This window comes from Dendropsophus ebraccatus, chromosome 9 (genome assembly GCF_027789765.1).
Source record: "Dendropsophus ebraccatus isolate aDenEbr1 chromosome 9, aDenEbr1.pat, whole genome shotgun sequence".
NCBI lineage: Eukaryota > Metazoa > Chordata > Amphibia > Anura > Hylidae > Dendropsophus > Dendropsophus ebraccatus.
Window position 1 is genome coordinate 118,528,678 of NC_091462.1, and position 12,884 is coordinate 118,541,561.

The 12,884-nt window shown below is 45.2% G+C and overlaps 3 protein-coding genes across 7 annotated transcripts in view; 1 reads left to right on the forward strand and 2 right to left on the reverse strand.

The window, feature by feature from the left end:
- LOC138801669 (mas-related G-protein coupled receptor member H-like) overlaps positions 1 to 12,884 on the reverse strand; it is a 566,124-nt gene that overhangs the window by 213,551 nt on the left and 339,689 nt on the right. The gene's annotated exons all lie outside the window — the stretch shown is intronic.
- On the reverse strand, positions 1,625 to 12,097 carry LOC138801668 (uncharacterized). Of its 4 annotated transcripts, none has more exons than XM_069984716.1 (6): positions 12,079 to 12,097; positions 7,051 to 7,103; positions 4,691 to 4,978; positions 3,207 to 3,392; positions 2,962 to 3,044; positions 1,625 to 1,796 (listed from the first exon to the last, which is right to left on the reverse strand). In XM_069984716.1, exons 3-6 carry the CDS (start codon positions 4,968 to 4,970, stop codon positions 1,716 to 1,718), a joined length of 630 nt encoding a protein of 209 aa, XP_069840817.1. In that variant the 5' UTR covers positions 4,971 to 4,978; positions 7,051 to 7,103; positions 12,079 to 12,097; the 3' UTR covers positions 1,625 to 1,715. The 4 variants fall into 4 exon arrangements, with proteins under 4 accessions (XP_069840817.1, XP_069840818.1, XP_069840819.1 ...); XM_069984717.1 differs by having other exon boundaries at positions 12,069 to 12,092; XM_069984718.1 differs by lacking the exon at positions 12,079 to 12,097 and having other exon boundaries at positions 3,007 to 3,044; positions 7,051 to 7,602.
- The window catches only part of LOC138801667 (putative leucine-rich repeat-containing protein DDB_G0290503), a 31,527-nt gene continuing 25,821 nt past the window's right edge, over positions 7,179 to 12,884 (forward strand). For both annotated transcript variants that reach the window (XM_069984713.1, XM_069984714.1), the window contains exon 1: positions 7,179 to 7,608. In XM_069984713.1, coding sequence (XP_069840814.1) covers positions 7,592 to 7,608 — 17 coding nt within the window. In that variant the 5' untranslated portion in view covers positions 7,179 to 7,591. The remainder of the gene's footprint in view (positions 7,609 to 12,884) is intronic.

Below are 12,884 nucleotides of genomic sequence, written 5' to 3' on the forward strand. Positions count from 1 at the left end.
CATGGGAATCTTTAATGGTGTAACAGTGGGGTGAATGGGCCAATAAATCCTCCATTGTGTCTTCTCCTTGTTGAGCTTGCTCTACAGACTTGAACCTTTTATCCTCAGGAATATCCAGGGAGGTGAACTTTAGTATTGATATAAGTTATAGACTCACTTAGTCCATTATCCCACCACCCAACATCTAAATATCCATGGTCCGGGCTTAGAGTTTGGACCAGAGATGAGCGGACCAAATACATAGGGCCCAGGTTGGGGCTAAATCTGCTGAATAATAGTCTCAGCCACATGGTAGAAAGGAGACAGTAGGAGGACACACAATGACTGTAGATACAGAAGCACTGCGGAGAGGGTTTCACATCTGCTACTCCTCAAATGGGATATTATTTGACTGCCTGGAAAGAATTATTACTCCTTCCATTACCCTTGTGTCTATATAAACACCGTTGAACATCTGACATCAAAACGGGATTGTTTTTGAACATTTCTTAGTCTTAATACGCATAAAGTTGTTATGCCAGGGTCCCATGCGTGTACCCAATGCATTCATGCTGCTGTACATTTGACACTATCTTTGCCCTAAAAAGCTCCAAACTACTCAGATATCCTCCAAGCTGACCTAAAAGTGTCACATGCCAAAAACTGGCAAACCTGCCAATCCCTGCTTATCCCTAGTCTGGAGGTCCCAGAATTTTAGGATATACAAATCCACAAAGAAAAGAATATGCTCGACACCACCTATGTAATAAGTTTAATAAAGCCCTTGTTGACTGAGCTTCCCCAGATGGTATCTGATGTGAAAGCCCCCCGGAGGTGCTCTGCTCAGTCCAGTAATAATGCTGCACTTTGTGATCTTCTCGCTGTATGGCTGATCAAGAGTGGAAAATAAAAGACCTTCACCTGGTGAGTGCCATTTCTTCTTCTCTCTACCTTACTATTATTAATGATACCAGACAGAACACCACCGGGGGTCTTCTTCTCTCTACCTTACTATTATTAATGATACCAGACAGAACACCACCGGGGGTCTTCTTCTCTCTACCTTGCCATTATTAATGATACCGGACAGACCACCACCGGGGGTCTTCTCTCTACCTTGCCATTATTAATGATACCGGACAGACCACCACCGGGGGTCTTCTCTCTACCTTGCCATTATTAATGATACCGAACAGACCACCACCGGGGGTCTTCTTCTCTCTTCCTTGCCATTATTAATGATACCTGACAGACCACCACTGGGGGTCTTCTTCTCTCTACCTTGCCATTACTCTACGGAGCTGATTTCTGTTGGTTTCTTACAACTATTGCCGTACCCCCTCCTGGTGCAGATGAAAGCTAAAACTTATCAGAAATGGTTGATCCTAGAGATCCTGAGGCTGATGGGGCTACAGCCTGACCGGTCCCTGTATGGCTCTTCTCCAGTGAATCCTCTCCTGCTCCTCATAGACCCAACCATCTCAGCAGCAATGATTGACACAAGGCCCCAGTTTTAGTATTTTTAGTGCTAGGCGTCACTTATCCACAATAGCAGCTCCGGTGTGATGAAACGACCTCAGAACGTTCAGCCACTCATAAAACTCTTATAATCTATGCACCCAGATGACACGGTGAGATTGTAGGAAGTAATTTTTATAAGTCATACAATACAATACAATATGGCTGCCATTCACATTGGCAGATGGACTGTTGTGGAGACCCCCGATGCACGACCTCTACAAGGTTCTTTTCTTCCTGTACAATTTTCTGGCCAGTAACAAAGTCACACACCCAACAGCCGCGAGGACAACTATCTTCTGTTTTGAGAGACATGCAGATAATTACTCTCAGTAGACAATTCATGGACTCAATGAGCTCTTTATGTGACATCAGATGAGATTTAGAATCATTAGATCTACTCGCCATATATCCCTATATACCGCCCTATATACTGTATAAATATGATAATAATACAACAACTTATAGTTAGGGTTTTTAGAGGAGCCATCAGTAGACAGAAACCCCAATGACACATGGCTCCATATTGGCTCGCACACACTCCATTTAACTCACAACAGCCCATCATTAGTAGAGTTAATCGAAACTCGGAAAATCCTAGGTTCGATCGAACTCGAACATTCCCGGACCTTCCGCATTAGGTTGCTGATGTCCTCCTGTTCCATGCGGAAGGAGGAGCGTGCCCGGGGACCGCCTGTATTTACCGGATTCAGCCTATTACCAGGCGGTCCTTGGGCTGTCTCCTCCTTCCCCACGGACCAGGCAGGCATCGGGAATCTAATGTGGAAGGTCCGTGAATGTTCGAGTTCGATCAAACCTAGGATTTTCCGAGGTTCGATCAACTCTAATCATTAGCAGAAAGTTCTAGAACACTCAATACTGATGACAAAGAACCATAAAAAATCCAACTCATCTATTCTTTTGGATGGTATCTGATGGACATTGGACTGAAAAACACTCAATGGGGGAACTTTCCCTGCTAGATGGCAAGTAAAGTTGACTACGGCTTTTGACCGGATTTGTATGTGGAGCAGATTATCTAGAGAATCTGCACTTTCTTTTACTGATTTATGATGTTTTAGAGCCGGTCACAGTCCAGGGACAAGCGTTATCCCTTATTCTAAATAAAGGCAGATGCAGAGAACTCATGTCTGTAGGTCATAAGGAAGTGAAATCTGGTAATACAAAAGTAAATTCTTGTGGAAAATTCTATACAGTCCTTTACGGTAATAGGAGGCTATAGGTTAAAGGGGTTATGGTACAAAGCACCCATGTAATGCCCGGCCACTTCTATATTAGGGCCATGAGGTCAAAGGGTCCCCATCTATAGGGCCCCCTAGGCTCAGATGTCTCTTTACCCAACTCATGCCCCTGTCATGGCCTTCTATATATACAATGAACATATACATATACAATGAATTTATAATGAACATCCTACTGATGGTCAATAACCTTCTGGGTTACCTGTCTATACCCTGAATCTCTCCCTCCACCGTATACGGTACCAACCCATATTTTGTGCTGCTCTTGTTCTTGTTTCTTATGAGCTGGAAGAGAAGGAGACGGAGAAGAGTCAGGAACGTCCCATGAGAAATTGTATCTTCCAACAGGATGGAATCAGTATAGTGAAGGTTCTAGATGTGAGAAACAGTGGAAAGTCTGGAGATTGTTCCACCGGAGGATGGAGGAGCTATCAGTGTCTCTATTACCTCTCTGGAAGGTCTGGAGAAGGACTTGCTGCTTGTGTGCGGGAATCGGGTTCTTCTCATCCACAGAAAAGAGCAGGAGCTGTGAGGCCCATCGGGAGATGCTGGGCTGGCCCTCCAGAATCCGCTGCCTCGTCTCCTCATCACTCTTGACCAAGTCGTCCACAACTACCATCACATTGTCACGGCCTTAGAAGACAAGATGTCCCACCATTACCCAGAGCCCTTCACAGGACAATATCAAAGAGAGTTGGGGTTGGCATAGGAGTGTCTCTAATATTTACAGGGTGGTTATAGCTATGGTGTTACTACTACCCCACACCCCAATAGCTGCTCCTCTTAGGCCATCTTAGGCCTCTCAGTCCTTCAATAAGAGTAAGTTACTTAAATACAAACAACCATCTCCTATACAGAGGAAGTTACAGATGTGTAGGGAGGTCGTGTATCTCCATGTGATGGAGTGGGACCATTACAGAGGGAAAAAGGCTCAAACAAGTAAAGTTTCAACCTCCCCAACTGTATCCCTGATGCACTTGAGAGGAGATTTCAAAGATGGAGACCCTCATAGAGACGAGGTTTCAAGAGGAGGAGCTACAACCTCACCTGTGTGTCCTTCTTAAGTTGTGAAGCAAAGGGGTGCTCCGGCCGGCAAGTGGGGTGTGTGTGTGTTTAACTTACGAACTCGCAGTGGGATGTCAATCCCGCTGAGAGTATGTATTGTCATAGGGATGAACTGGCAACGGATCCACTGCGGATCCGGTGTGTGTGAAGGCACCCTTAAAGGGATTATCCAGCGCTACAAAAACATGGCCACTTTTCCCCCTCTCTTGTCTCCAGGTCAGGTGTGGTTTGCAATTAAGCTCCATTTACTTCAATGGAACCGAGTTTGAAACCCCACCCAATCTGGAGACAAGAGAGGGGGAAAAGTGGCCATGTTTTTGTCGCGCTGGATAACCCCTTTAAGGGGAATGTGTCATTAAAAAATGACTATTTTTATGGTAAATATATATATATATATATATTTATATTTATTTTATTTTCCATCTTTCTATCTATATTATAAAATAATCCTGATATCTTGCAGTTCTCATTCTCACCACTGGGGCTAAAACTAAGCTGAGACTTGCGTTTGTGTCTGTGGTGATAAGAGGAGGCTGCAGTAAAGTGATCTGTACAGCATTGCAGGGTCATGTGACACCAGTGAATAGAGGAGACAATAGCAGCTTCCTGTGAACTGACCTCTTCACAGGTCACAGAGCGCGCTCAGTATTCATCTGTCTCATGTCTCACATTCATCTGTCTACTGTCGTCTATGTCCATGAGTCTTGTTGTAAAGCGTGTCACTACATGCTGTTCGACGCCCATCCCCCGTTTACACAATTTACACAATTTTCAGACCTGCAGATAGGATTATGAAGATTCTAAAAACACTTATTTTCCCCTGCAATATTTAGCCCACATAGAAGAGCCTAAACATTACACTTTACCCAACGTCTCGGAAAGTTCCCGGAGCTCGAGGTCATACAAGGAGTCGGTGACGTCCGTGAGGTTTATCCGCCCCTGGTTTTTGGTGTGGTAAAGGATGGAGAAGGAATGTTTCTCCATCTCAGATCTCCATTCCGCTTGGTTGCTGTTGGTTATAGGCAGGTAGGTGACTCTGCCCAGTAGATCTCGATATGTTTGGGACCTCAGGTGGTTGATCATCCATAGAGCGTTGCACTCTGCTGCCCGGGAAGTCACCGTCACATCAAGCTTATCTGGTTTCATATTGGAAACTGATGGAGAGGACAAGAGAAGAGGTTCAGTCCCAGATGGTTCTGCTTCATCTTACCTCCATGACATCTGGTAATGTGACCCTTGGAAAATATCCTGGACCCCCTGTACTTACAGGACGTCACCAGCTTCATTACTCCACCCAATGATTTGTCACAGCTCAACCTTGTGCTCCACGTCCCTCACACAAGAGGAGAATATTGTGTTACTCCAGGTCAAAGAGAAGAGGAAATTGTGGAGCTATGTTGTAATTTACATGACCAGAATAACCCCTAACGTCATAATAATAATGATAATAATAATAATAATAATAATAATAACCTGTTCACGACTAATCACGTAACTGTACGTCCTTTTTTGCGGCGAGTTACCGCTCAAAGATGTACAGTTACGTCCTGGGATGAAACGGGCACAGGAGCTGCACCCGTGCCATTCCGCGGCAGGTCTCGGCTATCGGTGATAGCTGGGCACTCAACACATCGTGTCGAGCACAGATTGCGGCAGTTAACCCTATAGGTGCTGCGATCAGGCCGATCACAGCGCCTATAGTGAACAATAGAGGGAGAAACTTCCCTCTTTTCCCATCAGGGCTGTACGGAAGCGATCGCACAGCCTGTAAGCGTGCCTTTACACAGAGGTTTATCTGACAGATTTTTTAAGCCAAAGCCAGGAATGGGTCTGGAAAGAGGAGAAATCTCAGTCTTACCTTTATGACCTGTTCTCTGTTAATAGTCTGTTCCTGGCTTTGGCTTCAATGATCTGTCAGATAAATCTCTCTGTGTGAAGGCTCCGTAAGGCTGAGCTTGGTGCTTTGCCTATTTTACAGATTGCACAGAACAATGCAGATCAGCAGTAATCAGGCGATCAGATGGTCCCCATGGTGGGACAGTAAAATAAAGCACAACAGTAAATAAAACATACAAATAAATAAAGAAAAAACACATAAAATCCCCAATAATGATTATTATAAAACTTATTAATTAGTTATAATACTTAAACAGCTCCTCCTCGTCCTCCTCCTCCTCTTCCTCCTCCTCTTACCACTCGTATAAATAAAACCAGTATCCCCAGTAAGGGCACCTTCACATTTTTTTGGATTTGTATTTTTTTCCCAGCACCTTTATGTGGACAGACTATATGGGTGTTTTTATAGATGGGCGTGTCTTACAATATTCATCATAGACTTGTATGGTTATCATTGTTAGAAAATAGAAGTCGATGGGCAGAATTGATGAATGCGTGTTCCATTTTTATATAGTTTTATGTTGGTTTTTATTTCTCCATTTGTATTTCAGCAACACCAAAAAACTGTAATAAAAATGTAATAAAAAATAAAATAAAGATGAAACAGACGCAATGTATTATAAGATACGGATCAGATACAATATGGGACCAGAGAGGGAATAAATCCCATTACCCTCTTACTCATCTGGGTGTGAGCAGTAATCCTGTGATCTCTATTCCCTGTACGTCAGCCGCCCCTGACACTACTACAACTCCCACTATCACTCCCATCTGGATAACGGGACACAGTGATATTACTCCCGGGTCCCATTACTACTACTATACTGACACTGATAGCAACACCCGTCACCGCTATGACTATTACCTTTGTTCCTGTTCTATGTAGTGTCACCAGATCCAGCGTCACCAGATGCCGACATTGTGAGATCTGTGGTGACTGGCCAATAGGTGTATACTGTGGCCCCTCCATACACTGTAGTCCCTCTGCATACTGTGGCCCCTCCATACACTGTAGTCCCTCTGCATACTGTGGCCCCTCCGCACACTCTGGCCCCTCTATACACTGTGGCCCCTCTGTATACTGTGGCCCCTGTATACTGTGGCCCCTCCATACACTGTGGTCCCTGTATACACTGTGGCCCCTCTGTATACTGTGGCCCCTCCATACTGTGGCCCCTCCATATACTGTGGCCCCTCCATACACTGTGGCCCCTCTATACACTGTGGCCCCTCCATACACTGTGGCCCCTCCATACACTGTGGACCCTCTATACACTGTGGCCCCTGTATACACTGTGGCCCCTCCATACAGTGTGGCCCCTGCGGTTACCTGGAGAGGTATTGCTGGTGCAGTCAGCTCTCCCTCACACACAATGCTGCGACCTAAAGGAAAAGTGAAAGTAAAAAAATGTCCAGAGGGAGGAGGAGGGTGAGAGTGATTTACAGGAAACCAGAGAGAGAGACAGGGAGAGAAACACAGCGACAGAGATAGAGACAGACGGAGAGACAGAGACAGCGAGACAGAGACAGCGAGACAGACGGAGAGACAGAGAGAGACACAGAGGGGAGGAGGGGGGTGTGAGGCTGACTTACAGGAAACCAAAGAGACAGAGAGAGAGAGATAGACAGACAGAGACAGAGAGAGAGAGAGATGGTGAGATAGAGAGAAAGAGACAGACAGAGACGGACAGAGGCAGAGAGAGAGACTGAGAGAGATAGATAAACAGAGAGACAGACAGAGAGAGAGAAACACAAAGAGAGAGAGAGAGACAGAGAGAGAGAGACAGAGAGAAAGACAGAGAGAAAGGAAGGAGCAAAAAAGAAAACATCCAGCAACAAAAAACCAACATCAGAAAGAAGACGGAGGCGACATGAGCTACAGAGGGAGGTGAGACCCAGACTGTGTGTGTGTGTATGTGTATATATATATATATATATATATATATATATATATACTAGAAAATGTACCCGGCGCTGCCCGGGTATAAAGTGTCAGTGTGTTAATTAGATTTGTTCTAAGGTGCCCAGGAGGCCAAGCTAAAGGTATTGTTTCATCTGAGTTAATCAGTGGAATTAGTGTATACCTGTAGTGCATAGTTGGAGGGGTTCTGTATACCCACAATGTATAGTTTTTAGGGGTCTCGCATATCTGTAGTGCATAGTTGGGGGGGCTGTATAACTATAGTGTATAGTTGAGGGAGGTCCTGTATACCTGCAGTGTACAGTTGGTGAAGGTCCTGTATACCTATACTGTATAGTTTGGGGGTCCTGTATACCTGTAGTATATAGTTGGTGCTGTATACCTGTAATGTATAGTTGGTGGAGGTCTTGTATACCTGTAGTTTATAGTTTGAGGGTCCTGGATACCTGTAGTGTATAATTGGTGGAGGTCTTGTATACCTGTAGTATATAGTTCAGGGGTCCTGTATACCTGTAGTAAATAGTTTGAGGGTCCTGTATAACTATAGTATAGAGTTGGTGGAGGTCCTGTATACCTGTAGTGTATAGTTTGGGGTGCTATATACCTGTAGTATATAGCTGGTGGAGTTCCTGTATACCTGTAGTATATTTGGGGTCCTGTATACTTGTAGTATAGAGTTGGTGAAGGTGCTGTATACCTGTATTATAGAGTTGGTGTAGGTCCTGTATACCTGTAGTGTATGGTTTTGAGGTCCTGTATACCTGTAGTGTACAGTTTGGGGTCCTATATACCTGTAGTATATAGTTGGTGGAGTTCCTGTATACCTGTAGTGTATAGTTTTGGGGTCCTGTAGACCTGTAGTGTATAGTTTGGGGTCCTGTATACCTGTAGTATATAGTTGGTGGAGGTCCTGTATACCTGAAGTATATAGTCGGTGGAGGTCCTGTATACCTGTAGTATATAGTTTTGGGGTCCTGTATACCTGTAGTGTAAAGTTTGGGGTCCTGTATACCTGTAGTATATAGTTTTGTGGAGGTCCCGTGCACTTGTAGTGTATAGTTTTGGGGTCCTGTATACCTGTAGTGTCCTGTATACCTGCAGGGTTGTATTTACCCTTATGGCAGTGTTATTCAGTCACAGTGTGTCGGTATTGGTCATGTCTGGTATGGGGGTGTTATCCAGTCACAGTATGGTGGTATTGGTCAGGTCTGGTGTGGCGGTGTTATCCAGTCACGGTATGGTGGTATTGGTCAGGTCTGGTATAGCGGTGTTATCCAGTCACAGTATGGCAGTATTGGTCAGGTTTGATATGATGGTGTTATCCAGTCACAGTATGGTGGTATTGGTCAGGACTGGTGTGGCGGTGTTACCCAGTCACAGTTTGCCGGTATTGGTCAGGTCTGGTATGGCAGTGTTATCCAGTCACAGTATGGCGTTATTGGTCAGGTCTGGTATGGCAGTGTTATCCAGTCACAGTATGGCGGTATTGGTCAGGTCTGGTATGGCAGTGTTATCCAGTCACAGTATGGCGGTATTGGTCAGGTCTGGTATGACAGTGTTATCCAGTCACAGTATGGCAGTATTGGTCAGGTCTGGTGTGGCAGTGTTATCCAGTCACAGTATGGCGGTATTGGTCAGGTCTGGTGTCGCAGTGTTATCCAGTCACAGTATGGCGGTATTGGTCAGGTCTGGTATGACAGTGTTATCCAGCACAGTATAGCGGTATTGGTCATGTCTGGTGTGGTGGTGTTATCCATTCAGAGTATGGCGGTATTGGTCAGGTCTTATATGACAGTGTTATCCAGTCACAGTATGGCGGTATTGGTCAGGTCTGGTATGACAGTGTTATCCAGTCACAGTATGGCGGTATTGGTCAGGTCTGGTGTGGCAGTGTTATCCAGTCACAGTATGGCGGTATTGGTCAGGTCTTATATGACAGTGTTATCCAGTCACAGTATGGCGGTATTGGTCAGGTCTGGTATGACAGTGTTATCCAGTCACAGTATGGCGGTATTCGTCAGGTCTGGTGTGGCAGTGTTATCCAGTCACAGTATGGCCCTATTGGTCAGGTCTGGTGTGGCAGTGTTATCCAGTCACAGTATGGCGGTATTGGTCAGGTCTGGTATGACAGTGTTATCCAGCACAGTATAGCGGTATTGGTCAGGTCTGGTGTGGTGGTGTTATCCATTCACAGTATGGCGGTATTGGTCAGGTCTTATATGACAGTGTTATCCAGTCACAGTATGGCGGTATTGGTCAGGTCTGGTATGACAGTGTTATCCAGTCACATTATGGCGGTATTGGTCAGGTCTGGTATGACAGTGTTATCCAGTCACAGTATGGTGGTATTGGTCAGGTCTGGTGTGGCAGTGTTATCCAGTCACATTATGGCGGTATTGGTCAGGTCTGGTGTGGCAGTGTTATCCAGTCACAGTATGGCGGTATTGGTCAGGTCTGGTGTGGCAGTGTTATCCAGTCACAGTATGGCGGTATTGGTCAGGTCTGGTGTGGCGGTGTTACCCAGTCACAGTATGGCGGTATTGGTCAGGTCTGGTATGGAGGTGTTATCCAGTCACAGTATGGCGGTATTGGTCAGGTCTGATGTAGCAGTGTTACCCAGTCACAGTTTGGTATACCTGTTGTGCCCTGTATATACATGTACTGTATGGATTTAGTAGGGGGTCCTGTATACATGTACTGTATAGATGGAGTAGGGCAGTGATTTTCAACCTTTTTTGAGCCGCGGCACACTTTTTATACTTAAAAAATCCCGGGGCACACCACCAACCAAAATGGCACAAAATGACACTAAAACAGGACATATTATACATATAGTTAATAATATAGATTCTAAATGTATTTATACTCACTCAGTGTGAAACCTGGGCCTGTTTTCTTCTCCCCCCTGTGCTTCTCTCCACCATACTTCCCCTTGCTTCTCTCCTGTGCTTCTCTCCACCATACTTCTCCCCCATGCTTCTCTCCTGTGCTTCTCTCCACCAAACTTCTCTCCGGTTTCTCTCCCCCATCCCCATGTTTCTCTCCCCCCTGCTTCTCTCCCCTGTTTTTCCCTTATCCCCAGGTTTCTCTCCCCCATTGTTTTCTCCTGTTTCACAGGGGCACCATAGTTTGGGGAACTTTCCCCGCAGCACACCCGACCATGTGTTGCGGCACACTAGTGTGCCGCGGCACACTGGTTAAAAATCACTGGAGTAGGGGGTCCTGTATATACATGTACTGTATAGATGGAGTAGGGGATCCTGTATATACATGTACTGTATAGATGGAGTAGGGGGTCCTGTATATACATGTACTGTATAGATGGAGTAGGGGGTCCTGTATACATGTACTGTATAGATGGAGTAGGGGGTCCTGTATATATATGTACTGTATAGATGGAGTAGGGGGTCCTGTATATACATGTACTGTATAGATGGAGTAGGGGGTCCTGTATATACATGTACTGTATAGATGGAGTAGGGGGTCCTGTATATACATGTACTGTATAGATGGAGTAGGGGGTCCTGTATATACATGTACTGTATAGATGGAGTAGGGGGCCCTGTATATACCTGTACTGTATAGATGGAGTAGGGGGTCCTGTATATACATGTACTGTATAGATGGAGTAGGGGGTCCTGTATATACATGTACTGTATAGATGGAGTAGGGGGCCCTGTATATACCTGTACTGTATAGATGGAGTAGGGGGTCCTGTATATACATGTACTGTATAGATGGAGTAGGGGGTCCTGTATATACTTGTACTGTATAGATGGAGTAGGGGGTCCTGTATACCTGTACTGTATAGATGCAGTAGGGGATCCTGTATACATGTACTGTATAGATGGAGTAGGGGGCCCTGTATATACATGTACTGTATGGATGGAGTAGGGGGTCCTGTATATACATGTACTGTATAGATGGAGTAGGGGGTCCTGTATACATGTACTGTATAGATGGAGTAGGAGGTCCTGTATACATGTACTGTATAGATGGAGTAGAGGGTCCTGTATATACATGTACTGTATAGATGGAGTAGAGGGTCCTGTATATACATGTACTGTATAGATGGAGTAGGGGACCCTGTATACACGTATATTGTATAGATGGAGTACGGGGTCCTGTATACATGTACTGTATAGATGGAGTAGGGGGTCCTGTATATACATGTACTGTATAGATGGAGTAGGGGGTCCTGTATATACATGTACTGTATGGATGGAGTAGAGGGTCCTGTATATACATGTACTGTATAGATGGAGTAGGGGGTCCTGTATATACATGTACTGTATAGATGGAGTAGGGGGTCCTGTATATACATGTACTGTATGGATGGAGTAGAGGGTCCTGTATATACATGTACTGTATAGATGGAGTAGGGGGTCCTGTATACATGTACTGTATAGATGGAGTAGGGGGTCTACCAGTTATTACTGTGGATGTTGTGAGGCAGCTTCCCTAGTAACCATTGCTCCCTGTGAAAATGAAAGCAGTAATCCTATTGGTTGCTAAGGCTCCAACTGCCGTGTCTGCTGCAGCTAATTATATCACCTGTGTGTGCAGTGAGGAGATTTTCCCATTCATCTCTATGGGGCTCCTCTCTTTCCCCTCCCCCTCCCCTCCTGTACATCTGACGGGGACAGGACCTTCGCAATAACCTTCCCGGGCACCCAATATATCTGTGGGCCAAATTTGGGGTCAAACGATTCAGGCGTTTGGAAGTCTATAGAGGACAGACAGACAGACAGACAGACTTTGATTTTTATGATATAGATTATAATAGGTCCGTTTTGGGCGGTAGTCCGGGCCCTGTGCTCTGTGCTCCTGGGGGGCCATGGCCCCCCAAACAGACTTATACTTTAGTGGTGTCTTGTCTCTGGGCTACAGTCCTGCCAGGATTTGCTAAAAAAATACTGCTTTTTTACTGCAATTTTGCACAAGTCAGGTCATCATGATATTATCTGTCCTGTACTATGAACGCCAGGCTAGTGTTGCCATAGTTACAGTGGGTGAGGGGGGGGGGGGTCAGGCCTGGTGAACAGCCCGGGGCCTATGGTAAAGTTAATCCGCCCCTGCACACTCACCTTATATCCTGTGTCCTCCATACCCATCACATACGCAGAGGTCAGACGTTACTATACCGTATATACTGCAGCATAGAACAATCCTACTCTACCTGTACTGTATACATAGATATATAGTCACATATATACTGTATACATAGGGATATATAGTCACAT